This window comes from Pseudoliparis swirei, chromosome 19, assembly GCF_029220125.1.
Source record: "Pseudoliparis swirei isolate HS2019 ecotype Mariana Trench chromosome 19, NWPU_hadal_v1, whole genome shotgun sequence".
NCBI classification, from domain to species: Eukaryota; Metazoa; Chordata; class Actinopteri; order Perciformes; family Liparidae; genus Pseudoliparis; species Pseudoliparis swirei.
This window is the reverse complement of record NC_079406.1, coordinates 5,444,536-5,471,119: the sequence shown is the minus strand read 5'-3', so window position 1 is coordinate 5,471,119 and position 26,584 is coordinate 5,444,536. Positions and strand designations below refer to the sequence as shown.

The following is a 26,584-nucleotide window of genomic DNA, read 5'->3' as shown; positions in this document are numbered from 1 at the left end:
ACAGGCAGGAGGGGTAGAGGGGGGGGGGTTAAGAGGGATAGAGGGAGTGAGGAAAACAGTGAAAAATGGAACGGAAGGTGATCATGTTTCCAGCAGGATTGGCTGCGTAGTATGGGACTCAGAGTCTCAGAGAGAGAGAGAGAGAGAGAGAGAGAAGGGATAGTTAAAGCAGAGGGGAGAGGAGATGAATGGAGGAGGCGAGGGGAAGGAGCAGAGGTGTAGGAGGCGGATGGAGAAGCAGCATTCCTGTAAGGGAACGGGGACGAGAAGGAGGTGATCTGAAATCCAGATGCCCCGAAGAACCAACAGACGGGTCACACACACACACACACACACACACACACACACACACACAGATAGAGAGCGCTCCATCCCCTCTCCTGCTCCCTCCTTTACAGACGTCGGGACCTCGGCGGCTTTGCAAGTCAGCAAACATCCACAGGACTAAAACATCAACTGGATACTTTTATTTACTTTGGAATTTTTTTGTTGACGCTTGTTTTCCTCGTAAAAGCTCCGGAGACTTTCCAGCCTGCAGTGGAAACTGAAGGACTTGTCTTGGGGCTTTCATTCTTTTCCTTTTCACCAGCACATTTCCAGGTGAGTCTCTTGTGGGGTTCTTTTTTTTACAATGAGAACTGGTTAACCTAAGTAAATTGAACGTGGCTTTAGTGTTTTGTCGGTTGTAATGCAGAGAGATGCTCGTTGATGCAACGATAACACAAAAGTTTGCATTCACTGTCGTCTCCGACTGCGAACAGAAGGCAGCTGACGCGTGTGCGACGACCCATCGCCCCGCATATAGCCCCCCCCCCCCACCCCGAGGGTCAAGTTGTTGAAGTCGAGGTTGTCCAAGAGGTGTCAAGAGGTTGCAGAAGTGACACTTTTAGAGCCGCCGCGCTCCGAGAATCGGATTGCACGGCGACTGGTCGCGGCGTGACGGATGTGGTCGTGTCACGGGACCCCCCCCCCCCCCCGGACTTGGAATCAGCAGGAGAGCATCAATCCAGTTCCGTGAAAAACTCTCTGGCCTACACATTGTTTTGGCCCAGCGCCGAAATGAAAAAGACTTACCCCCCATATGATTAATGTTCATACGAAGTTGCAAATATTTACTGCGTTCGCGAGACACAGAAACCTCAAACAGAGCCGGTTCTCCGGGAGACGTTTGTTTACGACGAGCGGGTCCTTTGGCGAAGTGCGCTTCAATCGCATCGGCACCGACGAGCGCCGCAGGCAAACAGACGCTATAAATACGTATCTATGAGCCACACGCTGCTTCGTTTTCCCGACTTACGGGTTTTCAGTCATAATAAGCAACAGAGAGAAAAGAAGAGATCGCTCGACTTTGCCTCAACAATGCGCAGCTTTGTAGAGTTGCTTTCAAAGCCGCCTGAGCGTCCCTCCATGCCAATGCAGCGAGCCAACGCTGAAGCCTCGAAAGATTTACGGGCCGCACTTGGAAGCCTTTCTAGTCCTCAAAGGAATCTGATTCAACAGTCTGAGAGATTAATTAACATCCAGTCAGAGGACTTTGTATCGCATCCAAAAGACCAAAAGGAAAATGGACATTTGTTCCGTGTTTGTACCGTTGGATGTTTTATACTCGTCATAAATAAAACTGACTTCTAAAAACTAAATAATACTGTTTTTACCCTCAGATATGAAATAGTAATCTCACTCAGTCATGAATAAAAAATAAAATACCACAAGATGTGGACGAAGTGAGGCGGATTACATCCCCGTGAATACTTTAAATATCAAAGTTGAAATGTATGTCATTAATAAACTAGAACGGGCACTCGGTAGAGCGCATACCTTCGTATATCACAAGATTGGACATTGAATTATGAACAGTTTGGCATTAGTTGCATGCCAATTGGATATAAATTGACCGTACTATGGTAAAAAGAAGATGTTGACCTATTTGACCTTGACCTTGACCTTTGACCCGATTGATCCCAAAATCGAATCAAATGGTCCCCGGATAATAACCAATCATCCCACCAAATTTCATGCGATTTAAGAAGATGTTGACCTTTCATGAACTTGACCTTGACCTTTGACCCGATCGATCCCAAAATCTAATCAAATGGTCCCCGGATAATAACCAATTATACCACCAAATTTCATGCGATTCGGTTTAAAACTTTTTTTGTTATGCGAATAACACGCATATAAATAAATAAATATATACACGGCGATCAAAACATGACCTTCCGCATTTTCAATGCGAAGGTAACAAGGGTAGCAACATCCGACTGATTACGTTTGAAGAGATTTCCGAATGCTTGTGATATTTGAGACTTGCATGAAAACATGTGGGAATCATATTGTTGTCTTCTCTTGACACGTCTCGGATAGAGCAGCTGTGGCTCGGCTGGCAGTCGGCGTAATGCTTCTGACAGTAAGATGCGTTGGCCGTACTCAGACGTTCTTAAAGGCACACGCTGCATATTCAGTGGGCTGGTTTGGCTATTCGATCTGTTTTAATGGAATTAAGCACGGGCGCCAATAATCTACCAAGAGCGGTCATTTCGATTATTGACCGACGTGCTAGATCGAACCATGCTCGATCACCCTAGACTTCCCCGAAAAGCGAAACACTGTGTAGCTCATGTGTGAGCATTAGCAATATAAAACGACATGTTTTAGGCAGTCGAAAAAAGATATCCCAAACACCAATCTAACAGTGTGTGACGGTGTGAATAAACGGTAAGTGCATCACGTACATTAGCACCATGCTGAAGACTTTGATCACACTGAAGTCTAAATATCAAAACAATGCTAAACTAGAACGGGCACTCGGTAGAGCGCATACCTTCGCATATCACAAGATTGGGCATTGAATCCCAATTGATAAAATTGACGTGCTATGGTAAAAAGAAGATTTGGACCTTTTCATGATCTTGACGATCCCAAAATGGTCTAATAAACGGTAAGTGCATCACGTACATTAGCACCATGCTAAATAAATAAATACACGGCAATCAAAACATAACCTTCAATGCGAAGGTAAAAAGTGCTTCAAATCTCGCCTAAGCTAAGATAACTACAAGTAGGAAACTAGCATGCATTGGGAAACGCTAGTATTTTATTGACCTTGTTGTTATTGTTAGCGTTTTGCTAAACCAGACTAGCTTAATATTTTACTCACCGCCACTGGTAGCCTACCAGTGGTTCTCAAACAAACCTAGTTAGCTTGTGATGCTAATGTACATATGAAAATAGACATCTAACTAGAAGGACCAGGCTATCAAGTTAGCGTAGCATCCGCGTAGTCAACGTAGGAAACTGTCAATAAACACAGAGCCATGTTCTCAAACTGTCCCGTGTTTAAACACAGAATTGTTCAGATCTCGTAATTTTTATGAAAATGATTAGCTCAGACTGCCAGCTGATTCAATTAAAGCTTAGGGCAGGGGTTCTTGCACCGTTAGGGTTCTAAGGGCAAGAGGCCAATTAGCTCCATTGTCACGGACAGTTGGTTCAAGTCTGTCGGAAGTCTCAGAGCCTTGACCGGTCAAAATGTTGTTTGTTTGTTTGTTTACATCGGAAGTTGCGTATGAGACAATTAAAGGCTCCTCTCAAATCAAACTTTACCATCAACTGTATTACAGACAAAATAAGAAATACACTACATTTTACTACCAAAAATATGATTGTTTCTTTTTTTTATGTGCACGTAATCCTGCTTTTTTCAACCTATTGTAGTCCAAAGTTTCATATGAGGATCCACTGGGAGTGTTTTCTACTGTATGTTCTGTCCCACAAGTTCAACCCATCCTTCATTCGTTCAATCATAATTCTCCTTTCTCAGCATGACTCCTCGCATAGTTTAGTCACCGAAGAAGTGGATGATTGTAAGATGGAAAGAAAAGCCCGTGTATAAAAGAAACAAAGGAGTGAAGGACCACGCTCTGTGCCAATGAACATATGATTTCGATAATGCAGGAAGTCAGATGGTGCAGCGCTCTGGCTCCTTTACTGGAAGTACTTTATCTCCGTCGGTTGAGAGTCTGGCACGGGGTAAAAAGTAATTTCACTTTTATCACCTCCCCAACTCTCCTCATCTGTTTTCTCTAGCTCTTCTGCTCTTCTCTATCAATACCTGCCCTCCCCTTCCATCTTTTCCCCCCTCTCCCCTCATTTCCTTTCCTGTCCTCTCTCCTGTTTCCGAAGTGCTTAACACAGGAGAACTGGCAAAGCCATTAGAGAGCGGGAGCAGAGAAGCCAGCTGGCGGACATCATTCACCTGTGATCATCGTAACCTTTGATACTGGAGACCGACACCTTTATTACCTTCGCATTGAAAATGCGGAAGGTCATGTTTTGATCGCCGTGTATTTATTTATTTATTTATTTATTTATTTATTCATTTGTATGCGTGTTATACGCATAAGTAAAAAAGTATTAAACCGAATCGCATGAAATTTGGTGCGATGATTGGTTATTATCCGGGGACCATTTGATTAGATTTTGGGATCGATCGGGTCAAAGGTCATGGTCAAGGTCATGAAAAGGTCAACATCGTCAATTTATATCCAATTGGCATGCAAATAATGCCAACATGTTCATAATTCAATGCCCAATCTTGTGATATGCGAAGGTATGCGCTCTACCGAGTGCCCATTCTAGTTGCTCTGTCAAGTCAAAGGAAGCAGCAACAGGTTTTTAGTCTTACCTGAGACATATTATGTATCTAATAAAATGCATCCAATTTCCGATCAGCATGTCATTTGAATTATAGGACTGACGACCACATATTTACAGACACTGTGGGACGTTCTTTCTTTGTGAGCCTTAGGTATGGTGTATTTGTATAGGTCCAAAGTCAGATACTGGATTTTAAACAATGTTAAGCATTTGTATGATCTTGGACACAAGTCGTTAAAGACCCGACGGCACACATTCAAGCCACTGAAGTATCGTCCACAACAATGAGCCTCTGCTCGCCTCTGTTAGTTAACCCTGACCTCTGACCTCTCCGTGGACGATGCAAGAGGAGAGGATTTCTCCCCGCGGATCAATGCAGGGTTATTATCATATAATGTTTATATTTGGATTGAATGTTAATCTTTGACCCTTTAGAGAGGCAAAGTAATCTGAATTTAAGGGTGCACTCGTCTTTATTTTAGGGTAACAATGCTTCAATGGAGTTTTCTATCAGCTTGATTATCTGCGTCAAGAATGTTGTTTTTATTCTCACCAGCTATGTCTTGTAAAACAATCTGAAGATGATATTTCTGCTGCCACTAGTTAGCCACTTCCTTTTAAGAGCTTCAAAATTCAAATATATTGTAGAACAAGACATTCATTTCATCCTGGCTGACCTCTGTACGGTGAATGTGTTCAGAGAGGAGCGTGAAAATCAACATCCAGGTCAAACTTTAGGGCACTTTCCCTCGTCTTCCTGTCACTAATGTCACAGACACACACACACACAAAACACACACACACACACACACACACAGCTGTTAGGCGAATTACAGAGAACCCAGAGATAGAAGGGGAAACCAGAAACCCCTAAACTGGCCTCTAATGACTTCAAAATATGTATGTGTGTTGTTTGGTACCTGCGAATGCTTTTCTTTCTCCCCCTCCATCCAATTTCTCCCTCCCCTGTGTGTGGGGGCGGGTGGGTGTATGTAATTGGTATGTACGGTCGATGTGTGTGTGTGTTAAACATTTAAACTAACATAGTGAGCGCCAAACCACCTGGCACTGCAGCAACCCACAACTGCCAATGTCAAGTGCTTCTTTTCCACTCGACACCCTGATTACCTTCTTATTGAAAATGCGGAAGGTTATGTTTTGATCGCCGTGTATATATTTATTCATTAATTTATTAATTTATTAATTTATTTATTTATTTATTTGTATGCGTGTTACTCGCATAACACAAAAAGTATTAAACTGAATCGCATGAAATTTGGTGGGATGATTGGTTATTATCCAGGGACCATTTGATTCGATTTTGGGATCAATCGGGTCAAAGGTCAAGGCCATGAAAAGGTACCGAGTGCCCATTCTAGTTTGTAATGTGTGCGGTAGTCGTTTGAGCTAAAAGAGCTCAAATCAACACATATGTCCTCGTTTGGAAAAAGATTATGTCGGTTAAAGAGGATTTACACTCTGCTCAGCACACACACACACTTTGGGAAAGGTGTAATGAAGACTGGCAGGATGTAATCCAGTCAAATCTGTCTAACAGGTTGTCTTAACCTCGAGGGCAAAGAGTTTGGTATAAATATGGCTGCTACGGTCATCAACCCACTCAGCCATGTTTTTTTGTTCTTTTTTTTTACAGCTCTCACTTTCTCTTCTTTCTCAGTCATATGCTATCATGTGGATTCTCTCTCTCTCTTTTTCTCTCTCTCTTTCTTTCTTTTCCTCTCTCCCTCTCCCCTACGTTCTCACATGGACGAAATCAAATCGTGCGTATAATTCGACATAATCGTTTAGCAGGGACAGCAAAAAAGTCCCACAAGGCTGAGGGGAGGGGAGGTCGATGAGTCACCGAACTTCCGCTGTTTATTTGGCCAAAACTATCTCAGTAATGTTGTTGCATATACCTAAGTTAGTTGACACACTACGTATAGCAGTACCCCAACATCACTCCACCGAGTCGCCGGTTTAACAGGGACACTAGCACGACATGCAACCCACTGACCGATCATTCCTTCCTGCAGGAGTATTGATGGCGTAAGCGGTCAGTCAGCCGTCCAGTCATGGCGCTGTGGTGGGGCGCCAAAGTCTCCTGCAGGTTGGCTGCAGTGTGGTTTCCCCTGCTCTTCTCATCACTGCTATGGCAAACGGTAAATCTGCAACGCAGAAGCTCCCAACGTCTTATAGCAGTGGATTAGCTGCTTGAATCAGAAGAGTTAATAAGTTACTATAAGTTAATTTGTTTTACTGGCGGTGAAGATAATATGTATATATATATATATATATATATGTACATATATATATACATATATATATATATATATATCTCCACACTCTTCTTTATGTTGTATCCCTACACAGAGAAAACAAATGGTTCTTAAATGGTTCTTTAAAAGGTTTTGTGGTTCTAGGAAGGACCATGACCTACTGAAGAAACATTCTTTTTCATTTGAGGCACCATTATCGGTTCTTTAAAGAACCCTGGCTTGAAAGGTTCTTTGTGGAACCAAACATGGTGCCTTAAAAAAACATTTGTTTCAGGTTTTTTGAAGAAATCTTTAAGGAAATGGTTCTTTAAAGAACCCTGGTTTGAAAGGTTCTTTGTGGAACCAGAAATGGTGCCTTAAAGAAACATTTGTTGAAGGTTCTTTGAGACACCTTTATAGGTTATTTGAAGAACTCTTTAAGGAAATGGTTCTTTAAAGAACCCTGGTTTGAAAGGTTCTCTGTGGAACCAGAAATGGTGCCTTAAAGAACAATTTGTTGAAGGTTCTTTGAGACACCTTTAGAGGCTATTTGAAGAACTCTTTAAGGAAATGGTTCTTTAAAGAACCCTGGTTTGAAAGTTTTTTTGTGGAACCAGAAATGGTTCTTCTATGGCGTCACTCTGAAGAACCATTTTCGGTTCCAGATGGCACCTTAATTTTTCTGTGTGACACCTCTCCGTTCGATCGCTGTCCGTCGTTAATCTGTCCGTAGATCTCCCCCGTTCATGCCGGCCCACCCTGCCCTCGGAGCTGCAGCTGTCCGGGAGTGAAAGAGGTCCACTGTACGTTCAGACACCTCACAACCGTACCAAAAACCTTCTCCAAAGACACAGAGAGGCTCAACCTCGGGTAAGACTCGATCACTGTGGACACACACACACACACACACACAGCGTTGACAGATTATTGTGTGAGTGGCAGCCCGAGGGGAAAGAAAAGAAACCCAAACACTCTTTAGGAAGTAGTGTGGAATGTGTAGGACTTAGAGGAGTGTTTGCTCAAACAACCTTTAAGTACTCGCAAACCAAAATGCAGAGGCAAGTGTTTTTCTGTTGTCAAGGATGAGATCACTTTATTGTATGCTATAGGGGAGTTACTCTCTTGCTTTAGATCGTGAGGATCATGAGAACGTATCGCTGCTTGCCATCGTTTCTCACGCCAACTTTCCATAGGAATAAAATAAGCCAGTTTTTACATGAAAGAGTGCAGTCTCATCCCGTCACTCCCGCATGCAGCCCATGGTGCTTTTATTTCTGTCGACATCTGCTTAAAAAAACAAAAGATAAGGGCTTAGCAGCAGCATGCCGAGCAGAGCTGACTCCAGCAGGGGCAAACCTCCTAATAACATCCATGTGGACGTAGCGTTCGCTGCCCTCCATCTCAGCACAGAAAAAGCCCAGCGACTGTTTTGCGTGCAACAAACCGACATGTCTAATAATTGGCTCCCACACGATCCATATTTACACGGCAAACTGCTTGGCAGGCAGGAGCCGGAGCCACGCCGTTGTTCACCGGAGGCTCCCCATCGGCATGTGGGAGCTATCGCTGCATTTCATGTGCATTGCGTTTGTGCTTTAATTAGCTCTCCAACTCTGGATATAATGGTGGGATGAACCATCGAAGTAGGTAAAAGCTACAATGCGGTGCCAAGCTACAGTCCCGAGGAGGTAAACTGCCTCCATATGCGCTCTTGGGAACAGTTGAGCTATTAGTAGAATTCCAGATAATCTTGGTCTTGAACCAATACAGAAGGCATGTACTGTTAAATACAGCCAGCATTACACTGCTGGGACTTTATTAGGAAGAGTTTGACAAACAGCAAATGTTATATTAATATTAAATTACACCATCCCCCGGAGGACAAATTGAATAAAGAAATAGATTCCTACAGCAATAGCGGATTTTTGCTTTTGTTTTATGATCTAACCATTGTAAAGACATATTGCAAGGTGGAAACATGATAAAAAAACACATATGGTAGAAATGAACAGACACATGAAATCTTATATATCATCAGAAACAATCAGAAAGTTATCTAAATTAATGATATTTCCACTTGGCATCAACAGAAAGTGAGAGGCTTATGTCTCTGACTTCCTCTTTTGATTATATATATTATATATTCCTCTATATAACCTAACAGCAGCTATCCAATCATATCTTAGGGGTGCTTTTACAACTGACCCGTTTGTTTCGGTTAAAGCTAACTCAAATCCGTCAGCCTGTTTAACTCGCTCACGTAAGTTGCAAACATTAGCATATCCAGCTAACTAGCTTCCTGTCTACAGTAGTGGACAAACACAGTTGCTTCCATAGCCAAGGAGCCACTGTGTGAGAACTAGTCCTGGATGCTACTAAATCAAAGTCTAGGGTGGTGTAAGCGGCTCTGTCTTTCTCTTTATTACATTTGGAGAAGTTTACAGTCCAGCAAGCACAGCCAGGCTTGTTATGCGAAGTAGCATCGCAGCAAACTCATTTGGACGTAATTCTAAAAGTCTCTTCTTATGTAACATTAAACTGCAGTATATTATTTTAAAATACAAATAAAAACGGATACAAAATAACCCTGTTTTAATTATCTTAAATTGTCTTAACCCTTGTGTTGCCTTCGGGTCATTTTGACCCGATTCAATATTTAACCCTCCTGTCGCCTTCGGGTCAATTTGACCCGATTCAATGTTTAATGTCGGTGTTCTTTCGGGAGTCAACAAACAAACATAAAGTACCTCACACTTAAACTTGGTAAACAATATTAATTCTAATAATTTTCTGGAGATTTTAATAGCTGGGGTCATATTGACCTCAAGGGTAAAATATGTTAGTAAATATAAAGGTAACAGGAGGGTTAAACATTGAATCGGGTCAAATTGACCCGAAGGCGACACAAGGGTTAAGTATGTACGCTTAGCAACCAAAACCATTATATTAAACTGGATTACAAGTCTGAATTTAGCTTGTTCTTGGTTGGTTAGTACAATGCAGAATGTTTGCAATGGACAATATCATGTGTGCAGCCGTCACGTGCATATTTGAGACAAATAATTCTTCTCTTTTAACCAATTAGCTTGAAATATTAAAAAGTCAGTCAGTGTTAGCGCTTAGAACCAACGTTTGGAGCTAACGTTAGCTTGCAAGCTAGCTGCAGGATTTGTATTGGTCAGTTGAAAAGCTGAACGCTCTGCTTTTGAGTGAACTGTGTGTGCTGCTAGCGGATTGTTTCATGTTGCCCTTTTGCATACGCTATCCTGATGTTTGTTGTTTGTGTGGGGCGGAAGGCAGTGGCTGTGATACCGGGAATAAAAGGAATTTCTCAGGAACACTTCGGCAGAGCAGACGTTTGGAGGGAGACCAAACCTTGAGGGAGTTAACAGGATCGGTCTTTCTAAACAATCGACCACCCTGCAAACGGGGGACTGCAGACCAGAGGGATTTAGTGCCTAATGCAAAACTGTTGCTATACGTTCACACCGGGCATGTTTGCAGTGTTTATATTTACAGTCCAGGCCTGGTTTTCTTTAGTCTTTAGAGAAATGCCCTTTATATTAACCCTTGTGTTGCCTTCGGGTCAATTTGACCCGATTCAATGTTTAACCCTCCTGTTACCTTTATATTTACTAACATATTTTACCCTTGAGGTCAATATGACCCCAGCTATTAAAATCTCCAGAAAATTATTAGAATTAATATTGTTTTCCAAGTTTAAGTGTGAGGTACTTTATGTTTGTTTGTTGACTCCCGAAAGAACACCGACATTAAACATTGAATCGGGTCAAATTGACCCGAAGGCGACAGGAGGGTTAAATATTGAATTGGGTCAAAATGACCCGAAGGCAACACAAGGGTTAAAAAGAAAACTGCTCTAATAAATGCAAGCATCTATACTCTTTCGAGAATCTTCTGCGTTGAGTAAGTGGTGTGGAGGATGGTATGGACCACTAAGCACCTGGCAGTGGCAATGGGGGTTTAGATTCAGCTCATTCTCAAGTACTCTGTCTTGATGTAGTAATTATGAATTATTGGCAAATCTGCCATTATTTATGCTTCATTATAATTAACTGAATCTTGCATCTTCGGTTGCAAGGTGTATTTCACTGAGAATTAAGAGCTGCTGAAAGTTGGAAGTTGAAAACTTAGAGCCTCGATATGCTTCAAACTGATTGGCGTGCTGTGCGGTGGTAAAAAGGTAGGAAGGTGAAGACTACAAAACTACATCGGACACTTTTGGTGAGTACAATCATGTGCACCGCCGTGAATGCTGAGAGATGTCTGCCGTTACCCCATTTGTACAATTAATTGTGTACTGCAAAGATATGGAAAAGACAATTGTCAAACACGGACGGAATTGTGCAATTTGATGATAAAAATGCAATGACCTGTAAAACGCACAATGCCATGGAATGTACCACAACGTGGTAACATTTATGAAAGTCAAGGTTTAACATCATAAGCGTTTCTTTCACAACTCCTGAGCCGAATAAACAGAAATATACTACGGGGCTATGTTTTGTTTTCATTCACAGCCGTACTGCTTCTCTCCTCTCCTGTCTGTGTTGGTGTTTCATTTTCTTATAAGCTGTAAAACACACTTCTATACTTAAGGAATGCAACACTTTTCGTCACGTTATAAATGTCAAACACTTACACTGCCAGTGTTTTTTCACTTCAGTTCCCTACACTAAATATATGTGTATGGTAGAACAACACTTTGGATGAAAGTGACCACAAGATGATATATTGTATGCTGGCTGTTTTATTGATAGCAGTGAAAAAACACCACATGTGTTCAATTCGTTACCGCAAAGAGGGAAAGTGTGTTTTGCTGCCGAAGAACCCACGACAGGATAGAAGACTCTAATAGACAATATAGTGTGCTGATTCCTGTTGATGGAAAGCCTGCAAACTCTCAAATACTGAAATACATCAAAGGCTGTAGAACTCCTACCGTGAGACAATGTTCTCTGCTGCGGTCCTTTATTGAATCATGTCCTTGGCTCTGGCTTCCACTGTTCTGTACTGCACTTTGAAATCAGATTGACTTGTCAGATGTACTCCGAGAAAGTTTTTGTATCTTGACTGCTGATATAGTTATATACCGGGCCCCCACATAGACCCCTGGGGCCAAACTAATATAAATAAACTGCATTTTTAAATGTACGCTGGGCCCATGTCTACTGTGACTACCTAAATTGAGACAAAACCAGAGCTTTGATTGGGATGAGAGAAAGTCAAGATCAAGAGCAGAGTGTATAAAAGTAACACGAACATAGGTTAGTGCACTTATAAGCTAGATAGCTTCAGCCTCGACCCTTTCGGTCAGCCACTTTCTTCTTTTGTTGAATTCTGATTGTTGTATATTTTGCTGATCGAAATAAACTCAACTCAAACTCAAACTCAAAGCTGAGACAAAGTCAAGACGATGACCAGAGAGTATCGTGAGCAAGACTCATCAGTCTCCTCGGTGCTTGTTACAAATGAGGAAATAGCTGTGGTTCAAAGGTTGTTTGAGGTTTCCATCCATTCTTTACAGCTAACTTTCCACCCTTAACTAAGATTTGTTTCCTATCCCTCTCTGACTCCTCTAATGACCCGCGCTTACTCTTTCATCCCAGTAACTGGTCCTGTTTCTTTTCCTCCCTCTAACAGTTATAACAGCCTGACGGAGGTAGCGGCGTCAGAATTCAGGTCACTTCGACGACTGGAAATGCTCATGTTGCATGGCAACGACATTATCACAGTCCACCCTGGGGCGTTTTACAGCCTGAGATCACTACAGGTACGGTTTGTGTATGTGTGTGTGTGTTTGTGTGTGTGTCTTGGTCAGTCAACGACAATACCAATACCTAACTTGTCTGAATTCATCAACCCAAATGGACCATGGAGAAAGTGAACCTGCACGTATGACGTGTATTGAACTTCATTCTTAATCAATGGCTCATCATTAAGACTTAAAGCCCATAACCCATTGGATTTGGTTCTGTTTGGTTCAGTTTCCCTTGCATTCCGTTCCGGTCCAATGCTCCAAACAGATCTGAGTCAAGTTCAAAGTGATTTATTGCTGACGTGGTGTCTTTGATATGCGTTAAACCCTCTTGCGTGTTACCTTCTCCATATCTATACCAAAATATGTCAAAGTAATGAGCCACGTTGGTGCGGTCCAAAGCCAGAGCAAGATAACATGTTCCCCTTTTGAGACGATAATGTGTTAATAATTTGATTGCTTGACTAAAATTCTGTCCTGTTGGGTCCAGATGGGTCCAATCAGAACTTTACTAAGAACTGATTCTAATCCGGCAGAAGATACATAAGAAGTGGATACGAATCACAATTTGAGTTACAAAAAAAAGATGGAATAATAACTGAAGAATAATAAAGGAGTTTGTGTAGATGATAACGTTTCTAAATTAAAATAGCCCCTAATGTATTTTTTTTTTTTTTTTAAGTAACCAGTGCCTGCAGCTCTGCCATGTTTAAGCTACTTTTAGCTCATTATTTCCTCTGGCAGCCATTTCCAACCCAACTAGCTGAGACAAGCCGGGTGTACACTGGCTGTCAAGCATAAAAAGCCACAAAATAAGCAAGAAGCTGAATACATTTTAGACTTGGACCATCTATCAAGCTAAATATGACCACATTTCTTTTGTAGGGCGTTGATGGAATTAGCTAGTCAGATTACTTATGTCCTATCTCCAAGTATAAAACCCCTAGCCAGCTAAATTATCAATATAGTTTTAATGTTGAAAGCAATGTCAGTGCAACACTAATTCTTCCCCCCCCCCCCCCCCCCCCAGATCTTGAAGTTGAGTTACAACAAGCTAACATCCGTGACCCCGGGTCTGTTCGAGGGCCTTGCTGGTTTGGTCCGTCTTCATCTGGACCACAACCTCATTGACTTCATAGAGCCGTACTCCTTCTCCGGCCTGAGCTCCCTAAAACTTCTGCAGCTGGAGGGGAACCTTCTCAAAGACATCCACCCTCATACCTTCATAACGGTGTCACTACTCGGAAGCTTTTGGGCCTCTGGACTCAAGTAAGAAACCAAAAAAGGCGGAAGATATTTCTCTTCATTTTGGAGAGTTGAACTACTTTTGGAGCGTCTACTGATATTTATTTAATGATAGGTAAAGTAAATTAATTGAGTTGCTATACCTGCACCTCATACCTTATAGAGACTAGAGTAATATGAGTTTCCCTTCCCCATGCAAATTGCATGCAAGAATAACCATCATCAGAAGGTGAATAAAATTGTTCTTGTTTCAGACACTTACACCTGTCGGACAACCTGTTGGAGCAGCTTCCTCCCGCGGCGCTGAAGACAGCTCCCCGGCTTGAGATCCTCTCTCTCTACGGTAATCCCTGGACCTGTGACTGTCAGCTCCACTGGTTGATAGAATGGAGCTCCACACATGAAGGTAAGAACGCATGAAGGAACACTTATATATTCAGTTTTCTCACATTAAAACACTACTCCTTAATTCTCCACTTATGTGGTGGCACACATTTTAATCTTAAAGCTGCTTTGTTTGATTATTCGGGCCACCTGGGGGAAGGAGATCGAGCAGAAAACTCAACTTCCACACGTTAAGACTGTATCAAGTTATTTGGACTTGTGTTTGTGTCCACCATATTGTATATTCCAATAAATTTCAGTTCAGCTCTACCAACTCCTGGGAAACACATGTGAGCTTGTTAGCGAATAGTTATTTATGTACACATCCTGCAGTTAGGGAGCAACATGTATGTGGAGTCGTGCTTCTGACTAGCTGGCAGATACGGGAGTCCAATTATTCACTCTCTTTTATTCTGTAGTTGGTGTCCAGCTGGCTTTTTAGCTCCTAAACCCTCCACTATGTTCACCAGCCAATCACAGAGCAGTGTCTATCTGCGGTTTGGTGCTGAGCAGCGAGTGTATAATGTGTATTTAGAGCTTTGTCACTAAAAACAGCTGCAGGCAGCAGCTCAAAACAACATTTGTATAGCGGCGGTGAGTAAACCAAAACAGTTGTGAGCCGGAGACACCAGAAACAATAACTGTCACAAAATAAATGGGGATGGAGATCAAGACTCAGAGTAATTGGACTGACTTTTAAAGTGAAAAACGCTATATCAAACAATGTTAACCTGCAAATGAGCACAAATCTCAATTAAAACGTTCAACTTAATACTTGGTTGCAACCAGTTAACTATATTAACAACAAATGCACACCAAGAATAATGCCTCCGGACGTCATACACATGTTTTTGTTCCAGAAACAGAGCATAGTGGTGTCAAATAACTTTGCATTGATTGTCCTCATAATGTCCTCATAACTCAGACACACGTAGGACACAGCTTCCCTCAAGACATTGACTGCATTTGAGATGCGATCTGGTTTCTTCAATCTGTCTTTCTCACTCAATATGTTCCGTGTGCTTCGTCTCATTTGCCGCTACTTTGTTACATTTTTGTGAATATCCATGAACCAGTCCCACATGCTAGCTGTTTGTATTAACACAATAGCAGATAATATATCATTGGTTTTATGGCGTGCTACATCTGAAAATAGGGTGTCGTGACAGCCAAGTCTTATTGGATCCAATATCCAATAATCTTCATTGAACTCAAACCCATGAAGGGATCAAATTGTTTCTGCATTATTCCAAACCTTTATAATACCAGAATCATGTTTTATTTTTGGGATTTTTTCTCTCTCACCTTTTCCCTTTCTATATCTCTTACAATTCCTCAGATCCACAGACCACACGGTCGACTGTGGGTCAGTGGTTAGCAGGTCCGTTTTTCAATCAGGGTGATCGGCGGTTCAATCCTCGCCCTCGTCGATGTGTCCTTGAGCAAGACACTTAACCCTGAATTGCTCCCCATAGCTGTGTCTACGGTGTATACATGTATAATGATTGTTAGTCGCTAAATGTAATGTTTCCATTTGCCTCAAGTCCTGCCTTTTTCACCCCCCCCCTCCCCACTTTCTACCAGGCGTTATAAAATGCAAGAAGGAGCGTGGCTCCAGTGAAACTTGCCCCCAGTGCTCTTCGCCTCAAACCCTGAATGAGACCATTTTGCTCGAACTGACTCCAGCCAAGCTCACCTGTGAGCGTCCGGCTCTTCGCTCGGCCCTCAAACAGCGGGACAATCCAGTGTGGCCTGAGTCTGAATCGGAGCCGGACCTTCCGTACACCCGTGACTTTGAGAAACCTTTAGGCCATCTGATCGTTGTTCTCTCTGACAGCCACGGAAACAGTGCTCACGTGGCCTGTGATGTGCGGCACCCTGGAGACAGTTCACCCATGACTTGGATAGTAAATTCACAATCACCCGGGGAGTTGTCCGTCAATGTATCACTAGTGACTGTCCTCGAGTGTGAAATTGATCGGGAGGCGTTGCAGAATCTATGGCAATTGGTCGCATATTACTATGAAAGCCCTGCTATCTTGGAGAGAGGTGAGCTGAAGGGAAATGCAAGCAGAGTGGCGTATCAATACGTCCAAGCTGTAAATGAAAATTCCCCATATTTCACTGAATTAAAAGGGCACCTGGTAGCAGAACCCTCATGGCTGCTTCAACCAAGAGTCACTTTGAGGCTCAACAGACAGCAGACAACCAACAAGAAACTGGTGATGGATTTCACCACCGTAATTACCAAGCACATCAACGGCCGTCGAGGATCAGAAGATGACAATGACCTCGCCATGTCCTGGGCTCTAATTCGCAGAGGGGCAACCGGACGGGTTCAGTCTGCTCTCGAAGGTTCAAAGGTTAATTTGGAGTGCAGTGTTGTCACTTCGGAGCCGGAGGTGAAAGTGGAGTGGATGCTTCCAGATTTGTCCATTGTGGAAGAGGCAACTGATACAATTGAAATTTCAGAAAGAGGAGAACTTGTCATTTTAAATGCCACATTGTTAGACTCAGGCCTTTACCATTGTATGGTCAGGACCATAGCCGGTGTGGACTTGATACCTCTGAGACTCACCATTAAAGAACTATCACTCAGCCCAACTGCTTTCAACGGTCAGAAAATTGTAGTTGAAAAGGGGCACTCTTTTTCTCTCCCGTGTGAGGTTACCTCAGTCCAGCCCAGTCAAACTATGTGGTACCTACCCAAAAACCAAATTCTTCTTCCAACGCAACAGACAAGACGGACAGAAGTCACGGAAAATGGGACTTTGGTGGTAAGGAGATCGACACAGGAAGATGCAGGGGAATACACCTGCCTGGCCTCAAATCTGTATGGAGTTGATATGCTAGCACACCTGGTGGAAGTTACAGGAGAAGAAAAAACCTCTGATAGATCCAAAGTACCGACGGCGAAAGAGGAGCAGAGTTTACCAGTTGACATTGAGGAAGGAGAGGGTTCAGGGGGAGATTACCAGGAAATTATACAACCTCTTGCTACACTGTTCCCTAAGAAGGTAGGAACGCAACAAAGGAATCAGAATGGGTTTTCAAAGAGGATAAGAAATAAAGAATCAAAGAGAAAACCCAATAAATCTGTGAAAGAATTAGATCCCAATCGTTGGGCAGAGATATTGGCAAAAGCTAATGCTAAACCAAGTGTTGGTCTGCCCACAGAGGCGCCACTTCCAGAGCCCAGCACTGTAACTATCCAAACAAGTACGTCCAAACACACTACGACAACTGCCGCAAGAATTTAGACGAATGCTTATAACTTACCTCCTATTACTACCCCTCCTGATGTGAGGATAGCGCCAACTAATTTACCCATCAACACAAAAGCTTATACTAAAGCCTATTCTACAGAGAAGAAAGGTGATGACTCTGAGACATCGGAAAGTCAGCCAGATGTGTTACTACTTCCACAACTCAGAAGTACAGAATCAACCCCACGCCTCGTTGGCGGGATGGCAGAAAAAACAGAAGCTGTCACAGACCCTCCTGCTCTTGGAACCGCTCAGTCAGAAAGTAAGCACCCTGGAGAGGGGAGAAGGAGCAACATCCTCCTTCCTGGTCATATGAACAGGAGAAGGCCTCCTTATAGGCGTAGAAAACCCACAATGAGAAGAGTCCGTCCGCACGGACACCCCATGTACCATTCATCAAAGACAGAACAAACAACAGTTGTCCAAACAACCATCCCGCCAACAACTACGACTACTACAACTACTACTACGACTACTACTACTACTACTACTACTACAACAACACCTGTTCCAACCACAGTGGAAAACCATGACATCTTAACTGCTGAATATCAGACAGAGGAAGATACAGGTGAATACAATGAAGAATATGAAGACAATGATAGTGGTAGTTTTGATGCCAAGGAAGATTTAAACAGTGAAACCCCTCATGCCACTCATGATCCCGACAGTCGGCGTACCGTATTACCAGCTCGAGAAAAAGACGCTGGTATTTCACGACTTAATCCAAAGACGATTGTCACTTCAAAGCTTGACGGTACTCCTCATCCCACTGAAAGCCCTGTTGAAGAGAAGGAGGCGGACACTGTAAAGATAAAGGAATCTGAGAAACAGAGGGTGGAGATTAGAACGCAAACTGAAGAAAAGGGCAGAGACAATGAAGATCTGGTAAGAGAGAATGAAAAGGAGGTAATAAGAGCAAGGGAGCGGGATGAAACACACAAAATAGACACAGAAAGCAGTGAGAAAGACACAGAAAAATATGAGACGGATTGGGTTACGCAGAGCTACGATACACTGGTTAACATCCGGTTCATCACACCGAATAGACCGAGTCTTAATACTCGCCCCTCACCGGAACAAGATACACCAACCCAAGCAAAAACTTCATCTACCTCACATTCAGGCAGAGAAAAAGAACTCACACAGGAAGAGGATGAAGACGTAAACAAGCCAAAGGTGAAGCTTGAAATCCACAGGTTCCCAGTAATGGGGCCCGTTCACCCTTGGCTCCATCAGACCAAACAGGGAGGTGGGCAAACCACTGCTTCCAGGACAACACACACAAACCAAGACAGAAATACAGCAAGGCAAGGCGAAGTGAATCCGGGCCGGCATTCCCAACCTCCCAGAGTCCCCCCGACCTCCCGCTGGTCCTCACACCATCGTTACCATCCACCCTACCCTTCCTGGCCTGGTCAAAGGTCCTTTCCTCATCCAAGGCAAGGTAAATATAGTTGTGTTGCAATGGTTTTCTTTCAAGGTGATGACCAAATGTAATTGATTGTAAGAGATAGTGGATAGAACAAATTAATATAGCAAATATAGTATAAAAAGGCAATATTATATTGGCTTGGTGTTAGGACGAGTCACCCTAATCCTGGTTGGAATGCATGGATATAGTGTATATGTGATAATATTTTTGTTCTTTAGGTCCTGGATCCCACTCTGTGCCCACGCAGAAACCCTGGGCTCAAAGCCCGGTTATCACTAACCGACCAGAGATCATCGCAGAAACGGTGAAGGCCACACCTACTTTCTCTGGAGCGATGGGACATTCCAGAGATACACTCTCTAATCCCCATCTTTCACATCATCATCATCACCACCATGTGGATGGCAGGACCCAAACCAGAGACTATCTGTTTCTATCTAGGTTGAGGAACAGATACAGACAGGTATGATAAGGCGTGGTTTTGTGGGTGTGCAGCATATAGTGCATCAAAAGGGCTCTAAAAACAAAGAGTGAGTGAGCAACAGTTAGCTCTGTTAAAAACAGACCTATGGCCTAGACTCGCTCATTGAACGCAGACTAGCCCATCATCGTGTAGCATTGGCCAGCTCTGACCGGCTGCCCTCCACAGACTCTCATGGAATCATTTCACATTTTCTTATTTCTCTGGCTGGTTTTGTGGATTTCAAGCTAGTCATAGTTGTCAACTCGTTACCCGGAAAGTTTCTTAAACTTCTCTCCATAAAAACCTGTGACGCTAACATTAGCATAGCATGTTAGCACATCACTATTTAGAGATACTGAATGTATAGACATGCTTTTTCATGATTGTTTCAGGGAATTAGGATTCGGTTTACAGGAAAATGTGTTGACATTGTCTGTGGCAGCAAAGGCGGGACTTAACAAGGGTTTAATTACTAAAGATGGCGATGATGATGAACCAGCTCTCAGAGAAGAGATTTATTTCCAGCTAAATGGGTTAGTACTATAATAATTTTCATTTTTATTTTTCCAGACGCAGCTCGAACGCATCGCTCAGTTAGGGAGGATGGTGACACCCAAACCTCACATGAGCTACCGCAATCCATCCCCCATCACACCTGAACCCAACCTTCCATCTTTACATAGACCGTACAACCCTAAACCACCAGCACCCACTGCTTCTTACATTCACAAGCTGCAACCTCTGAACCCTGCTAAACCTTCAACAGCATCATTCTCTGGTTTTCACACCCCCCCTGGTGTACCATATGGAGGTCGGTGGCCTGTTGGAGGTAAGAGCCATTTTTGGCAATGTATTCGAAATACAAAATGAGCACTATATTTGAATCAGGGATGATTATATTATTTTTTGTCTTTAATGTGTCTTTCTAGCAGGCCGAATTAGCTCCCGGTGGCCCACAGCTGCCCCTCCTTTCCAATGGGTGTTGGGAGCTAGAGGTGGTGGGCCGCAGCCCCGTATTACCACGCTGAACACTGCTAGTGTGTCAGCACTGGCGGAGAGTGATGTGTTCCTGCCCTGCAAAGCTACAGGGAATCCTGAACCCAACATTACATGGACCAAAGTCTCCACAGGTAAGGGAGAGAGGTACAACAGTTAAATAAGCTTCTAGCGTATTCTTCTTACTGGCCATCTGCCTGCTGCTGTTTCTCTTTAGATACTATCACTGGGGAGCGCCAGAGACAGACGTTTTCAAATGTGACATTAAAGTCTCTCATTCATAATTACTTCTTTATCCTTTCTGCCCTCCCTCTCAGGTGCCACCATCCCAGCCAACACCAAGCATGGTCCCCGTTTTGAAGTCTTCCAAAATGGTACTTTTGTCATTAAAAACATCCAGCTCCAAGATAGGGGCCAGTACCTCTGCACGGCCCAGAACAGCTTCGGATCAGATCGCATGGTCATCACCTTAGCTGTCCAGACTGAGGCACCAAAAATCCAGCCGCCCAAGTCCACAGAGATAGCGGTCTACTTTGGGAAAAGTGTGACTCTTGACTGCCACGCTTCGGGTAAACCCCCCGCCCAAATTTCCTGGATTCTTCCGGACAGGACGTTTGTGCGTGAAGTCGGGGCTGTCCACACTCCCCTTTCTCCGATACATCTGCTTCAAAATGGAACCCTGCAGATTCACTCTCTCAATTTCTCCACCAAAGGGGACTATAAATGTATCGCAAGCAACGCAGCAGGTGCTGATACAATCACATATCATCTGCATGTGGCCGCTCTGCCTCCGAGCATCAGTGAAGGAGCAATGGATACTGTGATCATTCAGCCAGGTATTGGACAGAACTTTGACGTCCGTAAACTTCCCCTGACAGGACGTTTGTCTCATGATGTGAAATGTTCATCATCTAAACTAATACAATCACGTTTAATCAGGCAGGAGTGTGTATGTTCACTGCTCTGTGAAGGGCGAACCGGTGCCTGCTCTGAAATGGACGCTCCCAGGAGGCGGCCATGTAAAACCATCACAGTTTCTTGGACGCAGGCTGTTTGTCTTCCCCAATGGGACGCTGTATGTGAAGAATGTTTTACCGGCTGATGCTGGGAGGTGAGATGTGCATTTGTTTTAGTCTATTCATGATTCCGTCTTTCTGGTCAAATGTGTGGTTGAATATGTGTACTTACTGTTTCATAAGATGGGGTGCCTGGCTTTAGTTGACCTACCTGGATGAATCGAAATGTGTTCTTAATCACCTATTCTAGTCGAATAATCGTCTCAATTTAAGTCTAATTTCACTCTGAAGCTTTATGGGTTATGGTTAGTCCAATGCTTTGATATTTGACGAAATGGCATTCCCATCAGGCTCAAAGATCTGCATACTTGTAATTTCGATCTACCAAGTGTACAATTTTATCTTCTGACCTTGAGTGGCATGCAGTAATATCAAAGGACACTCAAGGTTTTGTTGACTACATTTAAAGTCAGATGTTGTGTACCTTCATGCAAAACAGTATTCCAGTCCTGAGCAATACACATGTACAATTCAACTCAAAAGGTTATCAGGACATTTAAAGTATTCTTCTCAGATTGTTGATCTGAGCTCACCAGTCCGCTGTCAATCCTCCCACAGGTATGAGTGTTTGGCCTCTAACGCTGTAGGCGTGGCCAAAAGAGCTGTCCAGCTGGAGGTGAGGGCAAATTCCCCCTCCTTCTCCCGCCAGCCTCCTCCTCCTCCTCCTCTTCCCATCCCCCCAACCCAACGCCACGGTGGGCCGTCCCGACGGCACTCTGTCTCAGCTATGTACGGATCTGCTGTGTACCTCCACTGTCCAGAGTCTACTCCGTCCACAAGAGGGACCATCTGGCAGCTACCCTCCAAGACCATCATGGAACATCGATACAGGTGGCTTAATTTTGCACATTTATAAATCATCACAATACTGATCATGTTATAAAATACATACATATATGTTGGTTTCCATTCTACTTCACTGACTGCATTAATGTAACCCCTTCTGCCTGCAGTCCGGAGAGACCCATTAAAGTGTTCCTAAATGGCACTCTGAGGATATTTCAGCTAACAGAGCTGGATGGGGGAAATTATCTGTGTGTCTTTCAGCGGCCCAATGGGGAAGACATGGAACTCTTCCAGGTATGAACAGGACCGACTTCAGCCAGGTTTATTTTGCTGCCAACTTTTTTTTCATTATGCATCCCTTCCTTGTTAATGAGTGTCAAAGTCAAACTAAAGATGTCTATGGTCAAGAATCAAAGTTGTGGTCTGCCCTTAATTAAGAAAAGGTTTTTAATTTCTCTGTATATGTGCTGGCAATGTCTGTAACAGTGGGTTATTCAATTATCAATACTGTCTCAGCATTTTCCATGCTTTCACTGGTGTATTTGCTAATATTTATGTATTCTCTTCATCAGGTGGAGGTGTTAATGACCCCTCCAAGAATTGAACATGTGAGAACTGCACAGAGCAGGGTCACCCTTGGAGAACATTTTCAGGTATTCTTTTGAGCAAGGTCAAGCTTTATCTAAAGAGGAAAAGACATTTAAAAAAATCTAATAAACCCTACAATCTTTCAGCAGAAGTCTAATTAATTGCTGAAATGGAATAATGTAATAAGTACCCCTAACAAATAAGATCATTATTTAGAAATGAGCCTAGGATAATCCTGACACTTCTTTTTCAAATTCCCACACTTTGTTTCTGTTTCTAGGTGGACTGTGTTGCAACAGGTCTCCCTGATCCAGAAGTTACTTGGAGTCTCCCCGATGGAACTTTAATCAACAACGCCCTTCAATCGGACGACAGCGGCCTTCGCAACCGCCGCTACGTTATTTTTGGCAATGGGACTTTACTTCTCCAGCAAATGGGCAAAAGAGACGAGGGTGACTACACTTGTTTTGCCAAGAATAAACTTGGCAAGGATGAAAGAAAAGTAAACGTCAAAGTGGGGCCGAACGCTCCAAAAATTACATTGAAATCTCAATCACTGGTTACGGTAAAGTTAGGAGAATCAGCTAAGTTGAGTTGTCAGGCAACAGGTCAACCAACACCAAAAATCATGTGGATCTCACCCAGAAATGATGTGATATCTTTGTCTTCAGACAAATTTCAGGTCATGGACGATGGGATGCTAGTGGTGAAAAAAGTAATACTGGCCGACGAAGGGAAGTATGCGTGTGTGGCAAGGAATTCTGCTGGTGATGATGTCAAAAATGTGAAACTTGAAGCTGAACTCCAAGAACCCTTTATTAATGGCGTAAAAAAGAGGAGCACCACAAAGGTCTTGGCTGTTTCTTACCAAACGGCGCTTCTGGAATGCAGAGTGGAAGGAAAACCCGAACCAAGAGTCTGGTGGGTTACTCCTTATGGGCATTCCCTCCCAACGCCCTACCTCGGCGGTCGCTTCCAAGTCCACCGGAACGGGAGCTTGGAGCTGAGAGGGGTGAGGAAAACCGATGAAGGGGGATACATGTGTCTGGCCAAAAACAATCTGGGTGATGCCTCACTTTTGGTTGAATTAGACGTGGCATCAATTGCCGAGAAACCGAGTTTTGCTGTTCCCAATATTGAAATCTTACCAATAAAGCAAGACGGTGGAGAGTTGATTCTGGAGTGCCCCGCTCGTGGCAAGCCGAACCCGGAGTTTGCATGGATTCTACCCAACGGGACGATGTTAAAGCCCGGTGTGAGACTCCAACGCTTCACACATCATTTGGGTAAAGGAACTCTACAGATCTCTCATCCGGTTGCAAGCGATAAGGGAGTGTACCGCTGCCTCGCTAGAAATGTGGCAGGACAAGCAGAGAAACGTTATGCGCTGGAGTCGGGCAGAAAGCCAGTGATCAGAGGATCTACAGGTATGTTTTGTCATCTCAAATTCATAAAGCATAAGTCTCCTTAGTTTGATCAAGTGAAAGACTGGTAAACTTATTGTGTTTATCGACTCTGTTTGGTTTCCTCTGACACAGAAAAGCATTCGAATGAACCAAAAAGCATCACCAAAAGTCACTCGACAGCTTTTAATCATTTGAGATACAAGTTGTGTTTACCGCAATTACATATTAGCTTCATTTCTCGGGAAAAAGGTCCTGGAGAAGATCTATTTCTCCAGATTCCAAATTACATCCAAATTATTTGATATACCGCGATCACTTCTTCTGAAAGGTCTTGGTGTGGTAGTTTATGTCTGTATACAAGAAGAATTTCTGTATTCAGATATGCCCAAACAAAGTGTACCAAGGGGGAAACCAAACCAGAGTAAATTCAACCAGACTAAATCAATCAATGGCACATCTGGCCATATTTGTGATTTTGTGTTGTATCAATACTTTTTGAAGGAGATTTGCTTACCATTATAATTGTACTTTTCCAGGTGGTATAAGGATCACCTACGGCCTTAATCTCAATTTGCCCTGCACTGTGAATGGCTGGCCGCAGGCATCAATCACATGGACCCTACCCAATGGACTTGTTTTGGACAAACCTCAAACTATTGGCCGGGTATTTTTTTTTGCCAATGGGACCCTCCAACTCCGGCAGGTGGCCACCTTCGACAAAGGAACGTACGTCTGTAAAGCCTCCAACTCTTTCGGCTCGTCGACACTATCCTACCCGGTTGCAGTCCTGGTTTTCCCTCCACGTATCACCAATACGCTGACCTCCATCACGAGGGTCAACCGGGGATCACCAGTGAAGTTAAATTGTGTGGCGACCGGTATTCCCAAGCCGGATATTTCGTGGACGTTGCCCGGACGCACAACGCTGGTTCCACACAACCGGTTTACAGTGCAGGGAGGGATTCACATGACCGGGGAGGGCAGTCTGGTCATACAGAATCCAAAGCTCACGAACTCTGGCATCTACAAATGCAACGCCAAAAACGCACTTAGCACGGACTTTAAATCTACTTACCTACAAGTGGTCTGAGTGACAGTTGCAATTAAGACTGGATGAGGATTTTTCCATCAGGATTTGAATATATTCTGCATATTAAAGACGCTCCGGAGAGAGACTTAAACATCCTGACTGGCAGCTCGGCTTGAGACACCTTGCAAACAAAATTCCACAGAACATTGATGTTTCGAATAACGCTCACCGTTGGTGATTCTTTACTGCAGTTTTTTTTTTTTCATTGTGCAAACGTTGCAGAATTCTTTGAATTCTAAATTTCGGACCTTGAAGTATATTTTCACTTTTCAAAAAGCCGTATAACTCACTGCTCAAAGTTTTGCCTTTGGCCTTGCCCTCTTGACCCCTTTCACATTCTCCATTATAATGTGTGAAATGTTACTCTGACAATGCTTGTTGTGCAACTCCACAACTTAAGACTCCTCTGTCTTCAAATTGCTATATCTAAATAGAAGATGTACCCCTTATAGGATTATTATTGTCAAAATGTGCTGGTAGACTTTAAACTAAGAGTTGTTTCATCAGCACATGGTGCATATTAAATTGTTTATATCACATAATAAGAAAAACAACCTTAGAGTTCATCGACAAGCATTGGTGAGTAGTAGAGTGTCATAATTCTTGAACATGGGTGCATAATCAACTATTCTACTATTCTATTAGTGCCATATTTCGTGAACTCTTTCTATGATTATACAAACACCCCCGTCCCTGCTGCTGCTCTACATCGTGTACCAGCGAATGACCGTATGTATCAATTTCATTTATTCATGTTCATGGCGCTGGGAACGTAACAGCTCACACAATCTGCGTTGTGAGCTTCGTCGAGTGACACAAAGGGGAACTTAACGACAAATGTGTGAGTACATAATTTATAAAAAAAATAAAACATACAGTACAGGTATTTATTGTTGTCATTCAGTTGTGTCATTTTTACCATGTTAAAACGACAATGGCGTGACTAATTCAAACTGAAATCCACTCCAAGCCAATAGAGTGGCTTTATACTTCCTGATGGCGCCGCGGACGCCTCCGGTGGATGGTGCGATGTTTTTGTTGTTTGTAAAGGTGTGCTCACCTTGCGCCCGCCTTGTGGGCGGAGAGGCGAGAGGAAGGGGCAAGGAGGGGCGCCGGCCACGAGGAGGGATCATCGCAGCGCTGGCATATTTCTCTT

At 43.3% G+C, this 26,584-nt stretch overlaps 1 protein-coding gene across 1 annotated transcript; it reads left to right on the top strand.

The window, feature by feature from the left end:
- Positions 1-339: 339 nt before the first annotated feature.
- si:ch211-159i8.4 (matrix-remodeling-associated protein 5) lies at positions 340-26,314 on the top strand. Its single transcript, XM_056440081.1, is given in 18 exon segments — positions 340-424; positions 515-600; positions 6,693-6,818; positions 7,648-7,784; positions 12,579-12,708; positions 13,724-13,962; positions 14,193-14,344; positions 15,907-19,035; positions 19,242-19,486; positions 20,057-20,315; positions 20,416-20,616; positions 20,800-21,318; positions 21,422-21,593; positions 22,117-22,389; positions 22,512-22,638; positions 22,917-22,997; positions 23,213-24,359; positions 24,875-26,314. Coding segments are annotated over 16 exon segments (7,452 nt in total). The 5' UTR covers positions 340-424; positions 515-600; positions 6,693-6,731; the 3' UTR covers positions 25,429-26,314.
- The last annotated feature ends 270 nt before the right edge of the window (positions 26,315-26,584 follow it).